We start from the raw sequence: 23327 nt of genomic DNA, 5'->3' as shown, positions 1-23327 counted from the left end.
TCCATCCCTTCTCCTGTCAGAGCCGCCCAGACCCTGAATGAGGGAGATGCCCATGGTCTTCTGTGCCTTCGGGAGACAGCCGGGGTCATTCCTGAGGTGCCCAGGAGCAGGACAGGTGGGGGGTCCACCCTAAGCAGTGGGGAGGGAGGTCCATCCACCATGAAACAGTGGGAGGGCTTCGGGGGGGCTCAGGTCTCAGGAGGGGGCTGTTCTTGGGAGGCTCCCCCTCCCTCCCCCTGAGCCCTTCTTGTCCCTGGAAAAACTAGGTGTCTTCAGACACCGAAGTCTCGCTGGGCCCAGGGAGGTGCCCGGCCCCGGGTTCCCCAGTCTCCACCTGCCCATGGGCACTGGCCCGCTGCTGGCGGTCCGGGGTGCCATCTGCGGGCTGGCCTGGCCTAGGGCCGCCTGCTTAGGGGAGATCAGTGCCTGGAGGCCGTGTTTTGGGCAACTGGGCCACACCTCAGTGTTTATAAAGACTTGAGCACCCAGACTGGGGCATCTCTGAACCCCTCTTTCCTTTTGTCCAGCTCATCCCCTCTCGTGCCCTAACTTCCAAGGCACCACGGGGAGAGGGCAGGTGGGTCACATCAGCCCATGGACACAGGCTCGTGGGGGACCACTGTCCTGTGGGGTCTCCCCTGCGGCACTGGGGTGGGGGCCTCGGCCGAGCAGTCAGTGCAGGACGTGGGCCCCAGTGCAGTGAGGGGCAGGCAGCACATTCTGGAAGGAAGCTGAGAAGTCAGCCTCTGATCCGACCCTGCTAAGGGGCCGGAGGACTTGTGACTGGCAAGCCATCTGCTGTTGGCAAGCAAGTTGAAGTTTTCAAGTTTCTGCAGAATTCTTGTTGGCTGGTTCCAGATGGCTGGGCAGGGCCCTGAAGCCTCCAGGTGCCCCTTCTGCTGGGCACGTGGGGTGAAGGGAGTGCCCCCTCCATTCTGTGCATCTGAGAGCAGAATCCAGGCTGATTCTGGCCACAGACCCCTGGGGGCCCTGGAGAGGAGCCCCCGCCCTGCTGTGGGAGGGAAGAGGGGTCCCCTCTCTGCAGCATGCCACCCCTCTGTGGCCTTCCAGCCCTCCCTGTGGCCAGCGCTGCCCAGGTTGGGGTGGGAAGTGATGCTCAGGGCCCCTCCCCTGCCTGTCCTCCCCTGGTGGTACCAGGTGCCTAGAGGGGTGCCTCCACCCTGTGCGTCAGTGCGGTCACCCCGGAGGCCTGAGCTGCACCCCGGGACCCTGGGCTGCCACAAACAGCCCAAGGTCAAATCACATCCCTGGTGCTTCTGGAGGCTGGTCTCAAATGACCACTCAGGACGCCTGGACAGCCTGGCACTGGAATTTAAGAGCCAGGCCTCTCTCCCCTCCCCTCCACCCCGCGTCTCCATCTCTGTGTGAATTACAACCTGCAGAGAAGCATCGAGCACGTTACAGGAGGTCCTGACCAGCATCTTCTTCCCCGAGGACAGGGAGGCTTTAGGTGAAGCACGGAGAGTTCAGGTCAAACTAGGAAAAAGAGGCCACAGAATTTCGTTCTGTGGATGTCTCTCAGAGTTAGAGGTGCAGTGCACCCAAGTTCGCAGGGCTGCTGGCTTCCTGCCCTGCTGGGACAGCTCGGCGTCCTTCAGAGGGACCCACACCTGGGGCAGTGATGCCAGCAGCCCGACTCGGGGGCGGGGCGCTCCCTGGGCCCTCCTGCAGTGCTCCGCCTGTGCGCCCCTTGAGTGTCACCTGTGGTCTAGTGTCACCCATGGTCCAGTGTCTGTGGTCCAGTGTCATTCGTGGTCCTAGTGCTGTCTGTGATCTGGCTGTTGTCCGTGGTCCCGGTGTCGTCCATGGTCTGGTGTTATCCATGGTCAAGTCTCGTCCATGGTCCATTGTCATCCGTGGTCCAGTGTCCACAGCGTGCCCTTGTTTCCAGGTGAAGTGCTACCACAAGAGATACCGCTTGGCCACCGGCGACGTCGTCTTCCACCTGCAGTTCCACATGGGCACCATCCAGGGCTACGGCCTCGTGTTTGGAAAGGAGGACCTGGACAATGCCTGCAAAGGTGAGGCCCCCCCACCAGGTGTGTGCAGACGTCCCCTGCCGCCACCTTGTGCCTCCCTCCCCACCTCTGTAAATTAGCCCATTGTTAAGTTATCCAGTCCCACAAAAGACTGATTGATCCAGCAAGGAAAAAACTCTTGCACAGTGAAGTTACCAGCACCTTCTCGGCCGTGAGCGCACTGCTGCGCATGTGGGGGTGGTGCTGCCCAGGCTGGCCTGTGAGGTCAGAGTCAGGCCCACCGTGAGTCCGCATGCACAGCAGCGCCTGGGCGCGGGGGTTGTTCGCGCATCTGGCTGTTGTGACTGCTGCCGCGGGATGCTCTGCGCACGGGTTGACCCCACGCTGTCCCCCGCCACTGCTGGTCTTCCCTCCCACGTTGTGAACTTTCCACCTCTTGTCCCGTCGTCCTCATGAGGTTGCGCTTTCTAGGTGCCTTCTCTGTGCTTTCGGGCCCCGCCCTGGGGATCGCTCGCCACTTGCCGCAGGCCTCCCGTCTGCAGGGTCGTGCGGGAGAACCTCCAGGTCTGCTCTGGGTTAGCTGCGGAGGCCTGGGCACAGAATCCCCCCGTGCAGCATTGGGAGGCCGGAGGCCCTTCGGAGCACGGCGCCCAGAGCCCCCCGTTGGCCACACAGACCCCACCGTTGCAGGGGAGCTCAGCTGTCACCGCCCGCCCGCTGGGGCTGCATGGTCAGGCCCCGCCACTGGGACCCGGGGACAGGGCAGCGTTCCCAGCGCGAGTGCCCGGAGGCCGTCTGCAGCGGCACCGCCGAGACCTGAGGCCCGCTGGCGCCCCTGCCACAGACTCCTGGAGGCCATCCCAGCACGTGTGTGACGCCCCCGCCACAGGAGGAAAGCGCGCCCCGAGCCCCAGGCAGTGGGAGATGAGCTGCAAGGCGGACAGGCTCCCTCTGACACAGCTGGAAGTGGAGAGAAGAGACCAGCCTGCCGCGATTTCATCCCTTCCTCATCATGGGTGCCTTAGCTGGTGTTTTCCGCACGGCTGTCAGCCTTGGGATGGAAGGGTCAGCTTTGAGGACTCCGTCTTGCAGGAGGTGGGGGACCCAACCCACTCTGGCACCCCAGTCCTCAAACCTGATCGTTCAGAGTTCCGTTTCTAATCTCGTTTCTTTTTCTTTTTGTTTTTTGGGAGGCAGAAGTAATTAGGGGTCTTTTTTTAACGGAGGTGCTGGGGATTGAACCCAGGACCTCGTGCACGCTAAGCACACGCTCCACCGCTGAGCTAGCCCCTCCCCCATCTCGTTTTTTCCTACGTGAGCTCTTTGGAGGAAAATGGATGTGGTCAGTCCAACCCTCCTTTACTCGCAGTGGCACTGTTATTTGTGAAGTGGGACAGTTCCCTGGAGGGGAGGCGGGCTGCTCAGTCTCCTCCACCCAACACCAGGCGGAGTGGACCCTGCCCAAGAATTGCAGTGTGTCCCACAGCAAAAGACACTTTCTCCACTGTGCAAATGTGCCGCATGCCGGGATGGCCGTTCCAGGGGCGGGGGGCGGGCCGTGCTGACATGCTGGCTGTGCCCCATGTCCCTGACAGGTGCCAACGTCTGTGAAGTTCCGGCGTGTTCTGGCATCAGAGGGGGCTCTGCTGTTTGCTTAGTGTGTTCTGTGCATTTAAAGACTTGGAGCACCTGGTCAGCCGCTGGCCGGAGCCCCCTCAGCTGCACAGACCACAGCCCCAGCAGGTGCCGGGGCAGGGCATGCCCTGGCTCATGTGCTGAAGAACCAAGTGAGGCTAGAACTGCATCGGGTCAAGCGATGGGCTGGCTCTGGCTCCTCCGGTCAGCCTCTCCACTCGGGGAGGGACACGCTGGAGGGAAGCCCTTGCCTCGCCTCCTCCTCTGCCTCCAGGGTTCAGATTGCACTCCACCTGATTGCAGGGAGCCCCACCCTCCTGTTTATGTTGCCCTGGCTTTTTTTGGTGGAACCAAAGTCCGTCACTTAGTGGATCTTCCTCCTTCTGCCCAGACTAGAGAGGGAGGCAAGGTCCCTGGGAGGGAGGGGGACACGCCCCCGCCCCGGGGATGCTGTGTTCTGGGCTGGAAGGCTTTCCTTCGTGGAAGAGAGGGGTGAGCTGTTGTGGGCTGAATGGGCTGCCAGGCTGGTTGGAAGGAAGGTAAGCAGGGAGCCTGTGTGCATGTGTATGCGTGTGTGTGTGTGTGTGCATGCACCCACACACTTCTGCTAGGCTGTGTCCTTGAGACCAGAGGGGCAGGACGGCGCCCCGGGATGGCAGAGGGCATCTGATGACATGCAGTGAGCTGAGGGCAGTTTTCACCTGGCAGCGGGGAGGTCAGGCGGCCTCGGGGAAGACAGTTTGCAGGTCAGGGGCATCGGGACTGCTTCTGCCCTTGGAGGTCAGTGATGGCCAGAAGCCTGTGGCTGCTCCGTGGCTGGCTGGCCAGCTGGCTGCTGAGTCAGCCCCGGGCACCCCCATGTCCCCGGCCGGCCATGGCTCGGTGTGTTTGCTCAGTTAGGAGTGCTGTTGACAGGAGACCTGAGCTTGGGCGTTGGGTGGGCAGGACAGGCGCCCATGGGAGCGGCCCTGCCAGCGTTCCGTTTGTGTGGGCTGTCCGGGCGTGGTCACTGGCATGGGGACACACCTTCCCCAGCCCTGCCGTGAACCCCAGCGGCCCTCCAGCCCGTGTCCTCAGCCAGGGTGCCAGGAATCTGTGATGCTGGTGGCGCCGACCCCCCTTTCTGGCTGGAAAACCCCACTCTCGCCCTAGTTTTTCTAGTCTGGGTTTCTCAAGGCACTTCCAGCCTGCTTTGTTTTTAGGAAACTTTTACAAGGGAGGGAGCACTTTCCATCCACCCCCTGGCAGGCCAGGGGTCTCAGGGTGTGAGCTGGCCAGTCAGGAGCAGTGAGTGGTTTCTGGAACTTGGCCCTAGCAGAGGAAGGGAGTCGAGGTGTCTGGAGGTTCCTGGCCATCCAGCACCATGTTTGGCCTCTAATTTCGAGGAGCAGGCACTTTGCATCTCTCCCAGTCTCTGCTGCTGTAACAGGACTAAAGATCGTAGGCTCAAAGGCCCTGGCATGGCCATCACTTCAGAGGTCTCGATTTTCTTGGGAATAGAAACTGATTCAGTCCACGTGCAGGGGAGTCTGTAATTAGCACAGAGGCAGATTCCTGCTGCAAGAAAAATAAAAGCAAACCTCGTTTCCCAAGAGGTTACAAACACCACACTTGCAAATGTCCAAGTGGAAGAAATGAGAGAGAGATCTCAGTGTGAGTGACTTGGTGAGATGACGGGTCTCCCCTAAGAGGGACACCGGCCAAGCCCAGGCGTTTCCCGTGGTTGCGAGGCAAGCCCCTCGGCCCCCGAGGGAGGAGGCATCTCGGGACACTTCCAAAGCCACCTGCAGTTCCACACCTGGTCAGAGGGCGTGCAGGGCCACTCACCCCCTGGAACAGCCTCCTCTCTGGGCCCACACCCCTTCCAGCTGCCCGGTCGGTGATACCCCATCCACGCCTCAGAGGCTGGGACCCCTCGGTGCATGAGACTGCGGGCACTGAGATGCCTGCCTGCTTCTGGGCACCTTGCAGGGCTGGACCAGTGCCACTGGGCCTGTTCTCAGAACTGAAAGGTGGGCAGTTTGTCGCTGGTCCTGCAGCTGGTCACTGAAAGCAGCAAGCCTGGGAGAAACGGTCTCTGACCCCTAGGCTGAGGGTTCCCAGGTGCACTGAGGGGGCGAAGGCGTGGCTGACACCCTCCCCCTGAGCCCTGTGGGCCGGGGCATGGCCCCATGATCCCCCGGGTCCAGCAGGGGCCAGTGAGTGTTGAAGCTGCAGGCAGTGCAAAGGCCCGGGGTTCGCTCAGGGTCATCGGTCCCTGAAGAAGCAGAGACGGCAGACTATGGGGCTCAAACGGTGTCCCAGCTGGTGAGAGCTGGAGGGGGCTGTCTGGGGCCAGAGGGCCACCCTGTGCAGATGTGCAGGACAGTTGACACCTGGCAGTTTGGGTCACTAGAGACAATCAGTGACATAGAGAACTTTCCGAGAGGGTTTAAAGATTCCATTTTTTCTTTACATTTCCATGAAAAAGCAATTCCTCACCATAATCCGTCCCAGCTAACGAGGCTGAGTTAAGAACAGTCATTGCCTGGGCACCATGAGGCATTTTCGTTCCTGGGCTCTGGGCCAGCGGGAGCACAGGCAGGAACCGGTCACAAGTGCAGGTGTGGGGACACACAGGAAGGGGGTCACACAGTGCCCACCCCTGCTATTCCCTTTGCCTTGGCCTCTCCAAATCACCACGGCCACCCCAGGACAGCCCTCGTCACACACCCCGTCACCAGGCAACTGCTCTGCCAGTTAGGGGAGTGAAGCACAGAGAGGTTGAGTAACTCACCCAAGGCCACACAGCTGTGAGGAGTTTTAATCGGGACTCACGCCTGGGTGGGACTCTGCCAGAAAGTCTAGAAGGGGACAGAAGATGTGCCCATAAATCACATTGAAGAGAAAGTTAAAACTAGCTCTGTTCCACAAGGTGGGCACAAAGGGACCACAAAGCTGCCCCGAGGAAGAGAGGCATGCACTGTCTCAGAGTCCAGGAAGAGGAGGCAGGAAGGCCCTGGGAGGGAGGGGGAGGGTGGAGGGATGGTGGGGAGGGGGACATGGCAGGGTGGGCCATTGGCACGGTGAGTTTCATTTCTGTCTTGAAGTCATCATCCTTTTTAAAGTCGAGGCATGGTTCACAAACAGCAAAGTTCACTCTGTTTACCGTGCACTTCCAGGAGTTCAGCGTCCTCTCCTGAAACCCCCGCTACAACTAAGATACAGAATGCTTCTGTCGCCCACACAGTCCCCGATGCCCGTCTGCCGCCTCCCCTCCTGCCTTCCCGGCACCCATCTCTGCCCACGGAGCCCGCAGTAGAAGCCTTTGGAATGTGGGTGCTTCCACTCAGTGCTCTGGGGGCAGGTGCAGGTGGTGGTGTCATCTGTGTCCTCATCTCGCGCTCTTTCCCTGGGAGGACCCTCCGCGGGGCTGGTGTCCGATATGGGCATGTCTTGCTGCTGCCTGGGTTTAGCCGGGTGGCCCCGGGCCATGAGTTATTTCAGGGGCGAGCGGGAGGCGGTGTTGTAGGACCAGAAGTGAGCACAGTGGTCAGCAGTCTGTGTCCAGAGAAACAGCCCGGCTGTGGTGAGTCAGGGCGGGCCGGGAGCCTTCCCGTTACCAGGCCCCCACACCAGGTGCAGTGGGCGCGGTGTGCGGGAACCTGGGAGCAGGCCGTTCATGGTCAAGACAGAAACACACAGCCCGCCCCGGACTCCCAGCAGGCGGACAGTCCTGCCACCATCTCCCAGCAGCCTCACCGCCCAGACCGCTGTCCCTGGGCCGTGCACCATCTCAGGATTTAGGGAGGAAAACACAGCGTGCTTAAGTGGTTTCTGAGGAGTGTGTGTGTGAGAGAGAGAGCTGCAAAGAAAACATTCAGGCAAATTCCTTTCCAAAATTAAACTGTTAATTTCACACTGAAGTAGTTGGTCAGGTTTAGAATTCCAGCGTCTTCAAAAAGGAAAGCGTGGACGGCGGAGGGGGTGGAGGCAGGCTTGAATTCCAGGTGATCTATTCAGGAGACTTTATTGTAGGGAATACTCTGTTTTCTCCTCTGAGAAATGGGCTTGTGGGTGCCTGCTTCATGAGAGGGCTTCAGGAGTTGGGTGAGGCCATCCCGGGAGCAGAGCGATCCTAGCACATCCTTCAGCAGAGCCTGGCTCCAGGACGTTGGCCACATCGCAGGAGTGGGTGTTCCCCGCGGTCCCTCTTCCTCTGATGATGGGAGTGATTCCTGCGGCCTCACCTGGATGCACCCCTTCCTGCAGTCCTGCTCCCCTTTTCTGCCTCCTCTGACCCACCAGAGTCCAGGAAGCGTCCCTGCCCCACTCCACCTGGCCCTCCTTTCCCGGATCCCAGGCTGGTCCGCTCGCACACAGTCAGGACTCTGCTGAATATTCCGCGTCCGCCTCCTTTCCCAGCTAACTAGCAGCCGTGACCAGTGCCAGGTAAACCTTTCTGGAGAGGATTTTTCTGTTTTCCTCCATTGAAGACTTGCAGGGAGGCTGTGGTGAGCGCTTTTGAAATGAAAAGTTGCTTTTTAAGCGAACCTGTCACAAAAGTACAACATAAGCTTATTAGACTCGATACGTAGAAGAGAGGATGGTTACAGGGAGCTTAATGAACCCCTCAGGTTTTGCATCCATTTTTTTGTGGGAAGTGGGGCCTGAGCAGCTGAACGTATTCCAGGTCAGTTCTGCACCTTTTTAGTGGCTGAGTGGCTGGTGCATGCAAGGAGGTGGAGCTGAGATGCAACCCTTCACACACCTGTGGGCTCACACCCGTGAGCACACCTATGAGCACACCTGTGGGCACACACCTGTGAGCACACACCAATGAGCACACCCGTGATCACACCTGTGAGCACACCCCTGTGAGCACACCTGTGGGTGCACACCCGTGGGTGCACACCTGTGAGCACACCTGTGGGCACACACCTGTGAGCACAGGTGCACATTTATCAGTCTGTGTTCAGCTAGAATGAGGATTTTTTTTTTCATTTTCGTTGTTTTGTTTTTCCTGTCTTCCCCATTGTCTTTGCTTAGTTTTGCCGTATTTTCTGGGTGTCCCTCTCCCTCCTGGTGAGATCGCCCCCTTTCAGCAGTCACGGGGTGGGGGGTGGGAGTCTGTCCTGCAGCCCCTCCTGGGGCAGGACCGTCCACTGGTTCTTTTCCAGACAAGAACCTCCCTGGTGGGTCGTCAGCAGAAGTGGCCGGAGCTGTCACGCTGTTTGATGGTGCACTGGGCTCTGGCTGTAGGGAAACCATTACCAGACAACACGCAGGCCTCCCCTGGAAGGGCTGGGGCTCTGGTGGTGGGGGCGGTGGGCAGGGGGGACGTGGAGGGAGGGGTCCATCCCGAGCTGAGATGGGCAAAGGCTCCCGTCCTGTGTCTGCAGTGGAGAAGCTGGGGTCTTGGGTGTGTCACTTCCCTGACTGGGGACCTGGGTCCTCATTTGCAGAATGGGGATCAATTCAGACTACCCCACATGCCCCTGAGCTGGACACATGGTGTTCAAACAACTAGTTCAAATGTCCGAAAGGATGCCTGGGGCAGGAGTGAACAAACCCACTTTGCAGAATTCACATCCTGGCCCCACACCCACACCATGGCTTCCACCTCCCCCTGAGTTCTGAGCTGGAGCAGAGCTTCGCAGCACCGAGCCTCCTTTCCCTGAGGGAAGCCCCTGGGGCGGGTGGTGGTGGCAGGACCCCAGCCCCAGCCATGCCAGGGACCCCAGAACGGGGTTTGAAAGTTAACCTTCTGCATCAATTTTCCTGAGCTGGGCCACAGTATAAGGGGCACTCCACCATCAGGTAAACCAGGGTGCCCTTAATGACTGACCAGAGTTCTGGGGGGCTTCGCATGGCAGGAGTGGGTCTCCTGTCCCGTTTCACACGGAGGGCTTGGCAGTCGGCTCTGCAGTTACCCCCCCCAGACCCCCCCAGGCTCCCCGAATAAGTTGTGCTCCTGGTTGTGATTCTGGCCTCGTTGCTCTCACCCTGCAGTTCTCACGTGGGGGTCTCAGAAGACAGGACCCCAGCCTGGGTGGGCCAGCTCATGCCCTGTAGGTGTGGTTACAGGTGGGTGGGCCATGCTCAAGTTGGGGGACACGGGTGTGGGTGGGATGGGCGTGCCCCCTGCACACTGGTGCCCGCCATGTGCCTGGGCCTGTCTGGTCCCCATCACACCCCCGGGGGCTGCACAGAGTGTCCCAACGCCCCTCAGACCCTTGGCCCCTCTGCCTGCTTGGCAGGCACACTGGGCTCACACGGCACGTACATTCACAGCATCCATTTCCTTCGACATCTTGGAACCTCGCGTTGAGGGGCTTCAGCTCCTTTCCAGTCTTGTTCGGGGCATTTGAGTACCAGCCAGGAGGGTGGGGAGTGGTGGCATCCCTGGAAATGCAGCTGGCGGGGCTGTGCCACCCGCCGTGGGGAGAGCTTGTTCTGATGTCTGGTGGGGAGGCCCAGGGGCGGCAGGGAGAAGGGGACATGGGGGCGTTGACCTTCGGGAAGGGTGGGCTGGTTTTAGCTTCCTTTGCCCGCCGAGGCAGCTGCCCATCTTTCCATAGTGGCTCCTGGGGCTTTGCCACGTGAGAACAAGCTAGAACGTTCTGCCTCTCAGTGACTCGGTGCCCCCGGGCACAGGGCTGGTCCCTAATGATGGGGACACCATGGGGAGTGAAAAGGGGACTTCGCTCCTGGAGCCCACGCTCCTGTGGGGGTGAAGTTGGACACATATGTGGGATGTCACACGTCAGGGTGTGCCACAGACCAACACCCCGTGGGCGGGAAGGAACGTCAGGAGAGCCCATCCCGAGGAGGCTCGGGAGCACGCCAGGACCGCTCTGGAGGCAGGGCACGGCTCGGGCAAAGGCCCTGGGGCAGGCGCGCCTGCTGTGGTCTGGGAGCAGCAGGGTGGGCCAGGCGGCGGTGAGAGCAGGTGGGACATGCCAGGCCTCGTCCACCCCGGGAGGAGCTTTTAGTAGTTACGGCTGTGGGCCCAGGACCTGGGGACATCGTACGTGTCCTCTCATTCTTGTAACTGCACTGAAGGATACAAATAATCTTTCTCTGTCATAACGGGAGAGTTGGGGGCTTGAATATTCATGTTGTGCCCAGGAAGGCAGAGCCAAGGCAGAACAGGACCCCCCCACCCGAGGCTGTCGGGGAAATCGGGCATCTCATTTGTCCATCGGGAAAGTCAGTCGGACTCCTTTGGCCAAGAATGCAGGGCGGGGGCGGTGGGTGCTGGAGGCCCTTTCCTCCTCGCACCCCCCAGTCCGACTCCCCCTCCCTGGGGGCGCAAAGCATGGACGAGGCCCCGACAGCCCCCCCGGGGCCCTGTGAGCTCCTACAGAGAGCTTTGGAAGGTTGGGCTGGCCTGTTGCGAGGGTTGCCTGATTTGGTTCACACTTTGCTGTAGATGTGACATTCACTGGGCGTTTTCTGCTGCGGGCAGTGATCTGTGTGCATGGTAGGAAGTTGGGAAGAGTCTGTGGAGGCATCTGGCTGGGTCCCGAGCTCCCGGGGATGGCAGCCTGTGCCCGCCTGGCCGTGCGGGCCAGGGAGACCCAGGTCTGGACGCTCAGCCCCTGCTTACTCCGGGCAGCCGTCATGTTTTTATCCTGTGTTCACTCTTATTGTAAGATTTCTCTTAATGCAAATATCAAGAATGAGATTCCTCGTGGCTCCCCAGACAAGGGACTGTCCTGTTCTGTCTCCTGCAGGCGATCCCGGGCCTGCCATCTTCGGCCTGGGGCTGCCCTGGGGCCCCAGTCAGACTGGTGACCCTGCACTTGTGGGCACCGCCCTAACTCAGATCAGAGGCATTTTCACCCAGCTCATTCTTGGCTTCTTTTTTTTCTCTTCTTAACTCATTGTGACAGTCCATTTTCATTCCAATTCAGGGAGAGGGAAGTAGACGCCCAGCCTTTGTGCTATGACATCTGTTTCTAGAAATCGCAGACTCCCACCGACCCCACCCGTCGCCCATCCAGCTGTGAGACCGGTGGTCTGTCCTCTGGCAGCCCGCCCTCCCAGGCCTGGCGCTGGTCTGACCCTCCGTTCTGGGGTTCTCAGGGAGCGGAGTGTCGTCCCCGCTCACACTCAGCAGAAGAGATGAGAGAGACCTGGCTGCGCGCTGGTTGCAATTTCCTGGCCACCCTAGCAGGTCCCTCTCCAAAGCCAGGTTAATCTGGTGTTTCCTCAGGGCTAGAAGGACACTGGTTCACGAGCTGTGACCTCTGGGCCCACGCTCAGCAGACGCAGGGTGGTGGCCCCAGGGCGGGGTGGGGTCGAGCCAGGATGTGAATGACGGCTGTCTGATCTTCAGCTCCAGCCCTCCTGCATGACCCAACAGCGACCTGAGTGATGACCTGGAAACACACATGCAGGTCCACGTGGCACCTTCACGGTGGTGGGGGTGACACCGGCAGGTGCTTGCTCCAAGTGCTCAGTCCAACTGCTCCCCTGAGGCACGCACGTCACAAGGTGCCCGTCTATGGCCTGGTTTATGGACAGCGCTGTGTGCGCCATTTCTCTGCCCAGCTCTCCCCGCCAGGCACGGCTTTAGGCTGAGTCACTGAGATTCCACCCCAGCCGGGACCCCAGTGTCCGCTGTCCGCATCACTTCTCACCCTGCTTTCCCTGGGGTGCAGTTGAAACGGGAAGGAAGCCCGGGGTCGTGCCTGCCCTTGGCCCCGCACCCTGCAGACCCCACAGGTCTCTGTGCTCAAGTGTCACCTCAGCGCCTTCAAAAAAGCTGGGGCCACTGACGGTGCAGCACACCCAGCACACTGGGCCTCTGCAGAGTAAGTGGCTCCAGGCCCCGTGGCCGCTGGGACTCAGCGCCCCCCGGGGCCCACACGGCATGGTTCAGGCCCTTGCTTGGAATGCAGTTTCATGGTTGGGGAAATGGGGACAGAGGAGGGTGGCGGGGAGGTGCTGATGGTAAGCCTCCTACCTGCGGGGCGCCCTCCCTCCCAGTTACCAGGGACTTCGGCAGCAGTTTGGGGCTTGGGGGGATGGCTGACTGAGCGGCGCAGTTTCCCATCAGAGGCCGGACTCTGTTTTCCCGGCCATCCCGATGCGTGGAGGTCTGTGGTTCCAGACCTGGTCCAGTGTTCTCAGGCCCTGCCCTGTGTTCATGGCACCTTCCGGGCCCAGAGATGCTGCACTTACAGGAAGGCCCGAGGCCTTCCACTGAGTTCCGTTTTAGATTTCAGCAGCTCCCGACTCAGAGGCTCTGTTTGCTAGGACTTTGGTACCCAGCGCCCAGGGAGGCACTCAGCAGAGTTGGCAGGAGCTCCCTCTTGTCTGACACACGCCATCCATGCCTGAATCCAGGGGGTTTGTGAGCTGAGCTGAGCTCAGCATTCAGATGAGGGGTGACATTAATAGTGAGTCCTCCAGTCGGGTGACGCCGAGGGTGGAGAATCCCATAGCTCTCTAAGGGACCCCGTGCCCTTTGCATGAAAAGGTGGAGACGAGTCTGGGGCTGAGACGTGTGAGTGTGCTAACTGCTTGGTGTTCACGTCGCAGGGGTGTATGCAGAGCTTTGGGGAGTCTCCGGGCCTGACTGTTCTGGATTGTCTGCTGTGAGATTATTTACGTCTTCAGTCAGATGAGCAGACCCCTTCCAAGAGCCTGGAGCGCCTTTCATCCCTGACTCACCTCGTTTTCTCCCCACCAGTGCTGCACATGCAGGGCCCCGTCGATGGCAGCCTTTACGCCAAGGTGAGAAAGAAGAGCAGCTCGGACCCCGGCGTCCCTGGTGGGCCCCCGGCTGTCCCCGCCACCAGCAGCCCTGACCACAGCGACCACACCCTGTCCATCAGCAGTGACTCCGGCCACTCCATGGCCTCAGGGAGGACCGACAGGACCGAGGAGCACCCAGGCCCAGGACCCAAGAGGGGCCTGAGCCCCCAGGAGAAGGCCGAGCTGGACCAGCTGCTCAGTGGCTTTGGCCTGGAGGACCCCGGAAGCCCTCTGCAGGACATGAGCGATGGCCACAGCAAGTGCGGTGGGACCCACCACATGGTGCCGGCCCAGGTGCACGTGAACGGGGACGCTGCCCCCAAGGACTGGGAGATGGACATTCTGGATGATGAGTTGCCCGGCCACGACCTGTGCAGCGTGGAGAGCACGGGGACGCTGTCCTCCTCAGAGTGCCACGCGTCCGCCCACTTGGGACCCTTCGCCTGCCACCAGAGCTGCCAGAACTCGCTCCTGTCAGACGGGTTTGGCAGCAACACCGGCGAGGACCAGCACGGAGCCCCTGCCCCCGACCTGGGCCTGGGCGGGGACCCCCTGTATGAGCGCGAGTGGGCCTTCGGGGGCCGCAAGCCCAGGCCGCCGCAGCCCATGCTCAGGAAGCCCCACGCGCCTGCCCTGATGCAGGCCTATGGGCAGAGCGGCTACTCCACGCAGACCTGGGTGCGCCAGCAGCAGATGGTGGACGCCCACCAGTATGGCTTCGCCCCCGACGGGGAGGCCAGGCTCGGCGGCCGCAGCCCGGCGCAGACCCAGCCCAGGGTCCCGGTCACCCCGACCCAGGGGGCCAGCAGTCGAGTGGCCATCCAGAGGGGCGTGGGCCCCGGGCCACATCCCACCGACACGCAGAGACCCCCTCCCGGCAGAGCGGCCTTCAAGCCCAGGGCTCCGGACGTTAGTGTCGTGAACGGCGCCGTCCCGGAGCTGAGCGCAGACCCCTCCCCGGGCTCTCCAACCCTGGACATCGACCAGTCCATCGAGCAGCTGAACAGGCTGATCTTGGAGCTGGACCCCACCTTTGAGCCCATCCCCACCCACATGAGCGTGCCGGGCAGCCCGGCCAATGGCCCTGTGCCCCCAGATGGCGTGGGAGGTGGACTGCGGGCCAGCAGCCACCTGCAGGACATTGGGGGAGGCCCTGGCAGGGGCCCCGTGAGACAAGGTGAGCTGGCATTTCACGGGAGGTGTGCTGGTCAGCGTCTGGGTTTGCAGGATGCCTGGCTCCTTACTGCGTCTGGAGCATGGGCTTGTTGGGGCAGGGGAAGAACTGCCCCAACTGGGTGTGGGAGATTCTCTGAGCCAGGACTGGGGAGGCTGTTCCTGGGGCAGCAGCCTACAAGCCAGAGGAAGAGGGTCTCGGGAGCGGTGACCGAGGGGCAGGTCCAGAGAGTCGGGGCTGAGAGGTGCAGCGGAAATCCAGGCCACAGAGCAGTGGGGGCTGTGCTCCATGGTGGCCGGGGCTGGCAGGCTGTCACCCCTGGGACGTGGCAGTGCGGCAGCAGTGCCAGGCCTTCCTGTCCTGCTGGGAGGCCTGGAAAGGCCAGGGTGGCTGTGGTGGACAAGGTGACCTGGGTTCGTGGCTGCATGGACGTGGGGGCAGGCACTGGGGTCTGAGACAGGCTCTTCAAGGTGGGAGACACAGGCCATGGGGCCCAGGAGAGGTGGCCAGGGTGGCCTGGAGGAGAGGGCACTGGAACAGAGTGGGGGCATCTGGCTCTAGGAACGGTGTGAAGTCACAGGGGAAGGTGTGTCTAGAGGCTTCCACACAGAGGAGAATGGGGCCGGGTCGGGCGTCCAGGCGTGGGTGCCCTGAGGCCTGGGGAGGTGGAGGGAGAGGGGCTGCGAGGACCCATAGGCCACCTCAGGGCTGGATGTGGGGCCCCCGGTGAGGCCAGGCCCTCCCTCCAGTGTCAGTGTGCCCGTATATCCCCACCTGGGGCATCACTGGTTCCTTGGTGGCCCTGCCTCTAAATCTGAGGACAGGAAGGGTGAGGAAGGAAGGGCCCCACGGCTGCCTCCTGCTCCCAAGTCTGCCTGCATGAGCGGCCAAAATCCGAGCTGGGATCACCGATGGGGATGGACTGCGCTGCCTTGTCCTCAGGCCCTTCGTCCTCTGAGGCCCCTCGGTGCAGGGACCTCTCATCTCACAGTGGAGCCTCCGGAGGTGTCAGTTAGTGGCCTGCCCAAGGTCACATGGGTCATTGGCAGAGAACAGGAATAGGCCCCTGTGGCTGCACCCAGGGACCCTGCCCGCTTGGCAGTCCAACGGGGAGGATTTCAGACCCTCCCGGGTCCAGGTGGCTGGGGGAACCTCAGCTCTGCAGACCTGGGTCCTGTTTAGGGTCCCCTGTGTGACTTGAGTAAAGAACTTCTTTTCACTTCGTCTGTTAAAAGAAACCCTGTCCCGTGCCCGGGTGATGGGCGGGCCAGGGAGCGCGGGTCTGCACGCAGCATCCTGCACCTGCATCAGGAGTGACATCCCGGCCCCCCGAGCACCTGAGACCCTGGGTGTTGGTGCGCAGAGCTGGGCGAAGCTGGAGGGGTCCCCGGGAGGAGCTGACCACAGCCGTGATGGCAGCAGCTGAATACGGCCGGGCCCGGGTGGGAGGGTTTGCCTTGTGGACTCGCTCGGTCAAGTACGTTCAGGAGATTCTGAGTTTAAAACACGCTTCAGTGGGAATAAAACTGTCTCAGCTCGCTGAACCTACTTAAAAGAAAGCACTTGGGAAAGTTAAAACCAGAAATCTTATTTTTCCTTCGATTGAAACCTCCTTTGAGACCTGGAGGAGGTCGGAAGCATGCGAGTATATTGGGGGAAAGAAGTCCAAGGCTCCGGTTACTGTCTGATGGCCTCTCTCTCCCGTGATGGGTGTCAGTCCTCATGACGACCATAAAGCAGAGAGCCCGGGGTTTGAGGAAGTCCCTCATCTCCTCCCCTTCCAGGTTCTCATCTCCCCCCGTTCCAGGTCCCTCATCTCCTCCCCTTCCAGGTTCTCATCTCCCCCCGTTCCAGGTCCCTCATTTCCTCCCCTTCTAGGTTCTCATCTCCTCCCCTTCTAGGTCCTCATCTCCTCTTCTAGGTCCTCATCTCCCCTTCCAGGTCCTCATCTCCCCTTCCAGGTCTTCATCTCCCATTCCAGGTCCTCATCTCCCCTTCCAGGTCCTCATCTCCTCCCCTTCCACGTCCTCATCTCCCCTTCCAAGTCCTTATCTCCTCCCCTTTTAGGTCCCTCATCTCCTCCCTTTCCATGTCCTCATCTCCTCCCTTTCCACATCCTCATCTCCTTCCTTCCCACGTCTTCATCTCCCCTTCCAGGTTCCTCATCTCCCCCCTTCCAAGTCCCTCATCTCCTCCCCTTCCACATCCTCATCTCCCCTTCCAGGTTTTCATCTCCCCTTCCAGGTCCTCATCTCCTCCCCTTCCACGTCCTCATCTCCTCCCTTCCCATGTCCTCATCTCCCCTTCCAGGTCCTCATCTCCCCTTCCAGGTCCTCATCTCCTCCCCTTCCAGGTCCTCATCTCCCCTTCCAGGTCCCCATCTCCTCCTCTTTCCAGGTGGCCATGCTTCAGTGACTTGATAAACTCACTACTGGAATTACTGGAATTTTTATTTTGATTTTTAGATCTTCTCCAGTTCCTTTTATCATAAAAATAATTCAGTGTCATTTTTGAAATGAAAGGACTTGAATACATCAACAAATCCGTAACACTCAGCATGTTTGGTTATTAATTATGCAGATCCAATTGGAGTGTTTCTTAATCCATTTCTTGCCTGGTAGGAATCTCGGGCATGCGTTGGGTTTTTTCCCCTGTGCTTTTAGAGCTCTGGTGGTGTCTGGGGAGTAGAGGTGAGCAAATTGGATGCTCATCCTCAGAGACCTTCCTGAAGTTTGGAAGTGAGCTTCTGGTAGGAGCACGAGGGTGGCTCACGGCTCAGGGACTGGCCTCCCACCCCAGAGCCGGTGTTCCACCCACAGTGAGCTCCTGTGTGAGGGCAGTGCCAAGCTGGGAGGTGCAGTGCATTGGGACTCACACAGCATCTGATGCAGCTTGTGGACAGTGCGGGGGGCTCTCAGAACAGCCTGCACGCTGACTTCTGGTTCTCCTTCTGGGACATCTTGTCTTGATAGAGATCCTGCCAAGAATGCACACATCTGTAGCTCTCAGCTATTAGAACTGAGGGGGCAGGAGACCGTCCTTCCCTCCCTGGCAGGTACAGAGAGATTTTTGTTTGATTTTTAAAATTTTTAAATTGAAAAAAATTTTTAAGTATAGTCCAATTATAATGCTGTGTTAATTTCTGGTGTACAGAATAGTGATTCATTTATACAGATAAATATTCCTTTTCATGTTCTACTATTATAGGTCATTACAAGGTATAGAGTGTAGTTCTCTGTGCCATACAGCAGGACCTCATTGTTTACCCACTTGATTTTAATACTTAAATGTCGGTATTTACATCTCTCAGGTGCAGAAAGCTAGATCAGCCAGGGAGAGGAAAAAAGTCATTGATGCAAGGGAAGTCATAAAACTGTAGAGCTGCCCTGCTGACCCTGAGGCGTGGAACATTGCAGAAGGCTTGGGGGTGCTGGAAACCTGTGCTTTGAAGGCACTCCAGCCCCAGCAGGTTTCCTTCCCCCAGATCGGGGAGCCAGGGCTGTGCAGCTGAGCCGGTCCACACATGGCTCTCAGTCCAATCTTACTGAGTTGGAGGGCGCAGCGAGTCTGAAAGGCCCCATGACACGCCGAGGATGGTGGCTGTCACCCCCACAGGTGTTGTTCCATGTCTGTGTGCCTGAGGCTCAGCCCTCTTGGGATGGGATAGTGTCTGATCAGAGCCACCTCCAGTCTTGCTTACAGATGGGAAATAGGCTGGAAAGTTCCAAGACGCTGGCTCTTCTGCATGAGACCCTCCCTGGCCTGCCTGGCATCTTGACCCCAGGTGCTGACTGCCACACGTGTCTTCATTCTGGCTGTAGACAAGGGGTCGTCACAGAGACCCCAGTGTCATGAAGTTAGTAAGGATCATACAGGTCATGCCCTGAGGTGATGATGATGGTGGTGATGATGGTGGTGATGGTGGTGATGATGGTGACGGTGGAGATCATGGTGATGATTGTCAAGACGATGATGGTGATGGTGATGATCATGGTGCTGATGGTGATGATGATGGTGGTGCTGATGGTGATGATGATGGTGATGATAGTGGTGATGATGGTGGTGATGATGATGGTGATGATGGTCGTGATGGTGATGATGATGGTGCTGATGGCGATGATGGTGATGATGTTGGTGATGATGATGGTGATGATGATGGTAGTGATGGTGGTGATGATGGTGATGATGATGGTGGTGATGGTGGTGATGATGGTGATGATGATGGTGATGGTGGTGATGGTGATGGTGATGGTGGTGATGAGGATGCTAGTGGTAAATGTGCTGGTAAGCCCTGCTGCTCTGAGCACCTGTACTACTCCAGGCACTACATTGAAGCTTGTTGGCGTCACCCTGGCCTTCACACTCACCATGATGTGTAAACTGAGCTTCTGTGTATCTGACTCTGCATCCCATGGCTGTGTCCTTATTGCACAGTCTCATGTTTTGCCACCAGCCGTATAACCCCTCAAGGGCAGTGCCAGTGACGTATTCATCTTGTTTCCTGGCACGTGCTGATGTTGTGAATAGAGGGTGCAGTGCTGGCGGAAATGCAGAGGACTCTCCCGGGTCCCCTGTGGCTCCACTGGGTTGGCATGGGGACCTCAGCGAGATTCATCATGGGACAGGTCAGGGAGCCAGTCTCCCCACAGGACAAGAGAGAGGCCCTGCAGAGGTGGGGTCTGGTCTCAGAGAGCCTCGGAGGAGCTTGTAAATGGGCTGAGATGTGGGGGCATCTCACGGTGCCCCCGTGGCTACCCAGCTCTGGTCTGGGCGCCCTGGGACCTGGTGCCACCCCACACCCCAGGTCTCCCCGCTTCTCTGCCGCCCTGCCCACAGGGGTTTCTTCCATCACATCCTCTACATGGGGGGAGATTTCAACGGATGATACCCAAGAAACAGAAGAAGTCTGTGACAATTAAGGATGGATGGCAGGCAGCCCTCCGTTTCCCGCATACCTAAGGGCAACTTGCCTCCTGTTGTCCAAATACCGTGTTTCTGTTACATCAACCGCCGCCAACAGTCGCAGGGCCCTGGCAGCCCCGCGTTCTGCTTACAGACACTCTGGGACGTCATGGCCAGTGCTGCCTTTGAGGGCTTCTGCAGACACAGGTGTCTTGCCTGCGTCCAAGGACTGATTTATGCTGCAGGCAGTTCAGAGCAGTGACAAGTACCGACTTCAGCCACTGACAGTGGGAGCCCATCAGTTTAAATTACATAAAGCTACATGTGCCCCGCCACAGGGATCCAGTGTGGAAAGCAAGGATCTTAGCCGTGGATTCCCACCGTGTGGGTCTCTGGGGGCGTGTGGTGGGGAGGTGGCGTGCACGAGCCCCAGGTGGTGGGTGGGGCAGAGAGCCAGGGGCACTGGGGAGCAGGAAGCATGGACTTTCCTGGAGGATGGCTGCCCCGGGCTGTGCAGACGCGGGGAGAGCCGAGGTGTGGGGAGTCCACGGGTGTCCCAGGGCTGGGGGGCCAGGTGCCCGGACAGGCCCCTGACCCGGTCAGGAGATGGAACGGCTGCCCTCGGGGTCACCTCCTTTCCCCGGGGATGCAGACTCTGCAGGCATCTCAGAAAGGGCACCTCAGGCCGACCCCACAGCAGCAGGACCCCCGCCTGCCGGGGACCCCAGCCCGATGCCGCAAGACTGCGCCCCCTCTGCGGCTCTGGGGAGCAGCCTCGTGCCTGCCCAGGCACGGGACAGAGGAGCTGGGCTGCACAGAACAAAGGAGGCGCCGTGCGTGGGGCGCTCCTGGCTCCTCTGGGTAGACGCGCCCAAGGATGGGCTGTCCTGTCCATTCAGACAGGAAGTACCAGGTCAGAGAGGGTGGGTGACTCAGGCTCAGACCCGGCTTGGGGCACTTCCTGCATGGCCACCCTGTGTGTGTTCCCAGGCATGTCCAGGAAGAGGGTCCCAGCTCAGGGGCAGAGCCTGAGGTCTGGGGACGTGTGGGGCCAAGAAAGAGGGCTCCGGCCTCACCTCTCCACCCTCGGGCCTGTCCTCCTTGCCATTCCAAGTCCAGGAGACCAGCTGCAGATGGGGCTGCTCCTGGGTCCCGGGGGCGGGCCGGCCCGGTGTCCCCGCGCGGCAGCTCTGTGTCCCGCCTGGCAGAGGCCCAACGTTGGCAATGGCAGGCGGTCTCAGGGATAAGAGGGTGGAGGTCACGCCCCCGGTCACCCGGGAGACAGCAAGAGCTCACCCCCTGGAGCCACGGTTCGGTTCTCTTGGTGGGTTTCAGACCGCGAGGGGGCCTGGCCACAGACAGACCTGTCTTGAGATGTCAGGCTCTCAGGCCTCATGCAGCCTGGGTTTGGGCTCATTCATGCCATTTTAAGAGCTGAGCAAGTCCCCAGGGTCAGCCCAGGGTCACGTTCTCTCTGAGATGCCTCCCGACCCGTCTCTTCCCCTTGTGCCCAGGGGTCCCAGCTCCTCCCAGGCACCACTGTCCCTGCCCCCATCAGGAGCTCCTGCAGAGCAGGGGGCCCTGGGAATACGGGGGTGCTGCTCCTGCCAGGCCCACCAGGGACCCAGGATGGGGGAGGTTGCGGGCTGAGGGCCAGCGACCAGGGCCAGGGGGTCGGTTGTGTTCCTGTGAAGGACTCTTCCCTCTGTTCGTGGCCGCAGACGAAACTGGAGTTTCTCCAGCTGAGCTCTCATTGCCTGAGATGAAGTGGCGGGTGGGGTGTGCTTGTGCCGTGAGATCTAAAAAGACACTCCTGCCTGGGGTCAGGACGCCGGGCGCCCCACGTGGCTTCAGACGGATTCTTCAGGACTGTGAGCAGGGGCCGCGAGTCGGGTGCCCGCAGGCACACGGAAGCTCCGCGCTCCGGGTGGGAACATCCTTCATGGTGGGAAGTAGGGTAGCTCTTGTTGGAGATGCTTTCTGTTTTTCTGCAGAAGCGCCCTTTGAATTTGGGGTGAGTGACTCAGTTCCTTTTGCCCCCAATGACCCTCGCTCCACACACGGGTTTCAGGGCCCCACGAGGTCACATTGACGGGCGTGTTCCCACGTCCCTGGATGCTGGGCTGGCCTGCAGCTCTGGTTCTGAACCCTCCCGGGCCCGCGGTCCTGCTTTTAGAACTTCTGTCTCCTGGCACCGTCTTCACCATCGTGAAACCAAGGTTGTGGCTCCCGTAAGCTGCTCACACACGCAGCCATCAGAGATCTGTGGACCACCCTCACATTCTCACTGCAGAAAAATACATGTGACATAAAATTGACCATTTTCACCATTTTCAAGTGCACAGTATTGTGACATCATGTGCCTTCCATGTTGTGTAGCTGTCCCTACTGTCTGGGTCCAGGACACTTCTGTCATTTCAGGAGGAGTCTGCACCCACTGCAGTCGGCCCCGCTCCACACTTCCCCAGATCCCACCGCCCCCGGTCTGCCTTCTGTCTCCGTGGATCGGCCTCTTCGGGGTGTTCCGTGTCAATGCAGGCATAACTAACATTTGTCGGGCTCATCCCTGCTGTGCTCAGGGCTGAGTGGCGTTCCTCTGCATGGCTGCACTGCGCTGTGCTCCGTCCGTGGGTGGGGACCTCCAGTGTTTGTGAGCAGGGCCGTGTGAACGTTCGTGCACAAGTGTTCGTTCCATCACCTCTTCTCAGTTCCCTGGGGCACACACACGGGAGTGGGGCTGCTGGGCCACATGGCAATTCCTTCTTTCCTTTTTCTTTAACAGTTCTTTTCTGCTGGGGATTGAACCAGGACCCCGTGCCTGCTAAGCTCACGCTCTACCCCTGAGCTATAACCCCCTCCCCCGGTGGCTCTTTCATTGACGTGCTGAGGAGATGCTTCCTCAGGTGCTGGCAAGCCCTCTTTGGAGACCCCGGGCGTCCGGTGTCGGGGGCGTGTTTCTGGAAGCTCTGTCTCAGCGTGGTGGACACGAGCTGGTCCGCACGGAAGTGACCCCCGATGCATGATGGGCCTTCACAGGCGAGACGTGGAATTTGCCTCATCCCGGGGTGGGTGGTGGTGAGCCCCCTGGGTCAGGACAGGGAAGAGATGATGGGAAGATGGCCCGGGACCTGAAGTCCTGTGCTGTTCCTCCTCACCGCCATCAGCCGTGCGTGCCTGGGGCTGCACCTTCCTGGCTCACCTTCTGTGGAAGGAGGCCCCACAAGTGGACAGTCCTTGTGACCGTCCTGAGGTGTGTGGTGGAAACATCATGCTTCCTCAAGTGTTTGAGGAGGCGGCCGGTGAGATCCAGGGCTCTGGGGCGGGGGCGGAGTGGGCAGGTAATGACAGAAAAGGAAGAGACTCAAAGAAGCAGAAAGGAGTGGAAAGTAGGTGCCAGCCTCTGCCGCTGGCGCCCTGAGGGCAGCAGTCCCATGGGGTCTGTGCCGTGAGTCACAGGCACGCCTGCGCAGGACACGGTCTCCTGCACTCCTCGCAGTGCAAGGGTGCGCCTCCTAGCTTTCTGGACATGATCATTTCCATTAAAAAACGTCTTTAGAGGAGAGGCTCCCTCCTGCCCAGCTCTTCTGCGTTTCCCGGTGCGGAGGACTTCCAGTCCCACAGTCCTCAAGGCAGCTGCCCTCCCTGGGCCTCTGGGCACAGATCTGCGGAGCCTGCTGGCCTGGTTCCCACGTCCCCTGAGGCCCTGGGGTCGGATGGGGACTAACTGACAGATGTCCCCGCTCCCTGGGAACACGCCCTGTGGGGGAGTCCGTCTGCATTTCCGCATCAGGGAGAGCAGAGCCGCTTGAATCAGTCTGGAAGCGTGTTTGGGCGTCTCCTTGTCGCTCTGCCCTTCTCCCATTGACACT

At 59.9% G+C, this 23327-nt stretch overlaps 1 protein-coding gene across 1 annotated transcript in view; it reads left to right on the top strand.

Moving 5' to 3' along the window:
- The window catches only part of LOC141575832 (tensin-3-like), an 86303-nt gene that overhangs the window by 38175 nt on the left and 24801 nt on the right, over positions 1 to 23327 (top strand). Inside the window, 3 exon segments of the mRNA XM_074356841.1 lie at positions 1913 to 2042; positions 2472 to 2867; positions 13318 to 14559. Coding sequence (XP_074212942.1) covers positions 1913 to 2042; positions 2472 to 2867; positions 13318 to 14559 — 1768 coding nt within the window.

The sequence above is a fragment of the Camelus bactrianus genome, chromosome 33 (assembly GCF_048773025.1).
Source record: "Camelus bactrianus isolate YW-2024 breed Bactrian camel chromosome 33, ASM4877302v1, whole genome shotgun sequence".
NCBI lineage: Eukaryota > Metazoa > Chordata > Mammalia > Artiodactyla > Camelidae > Camelus > Camelus bactrianus.
The sequence above is the reverse complement of the archived record's forward strand: the minus strand, read 5'-3'. Positions and strand labels throughout refer to the sequence as shown.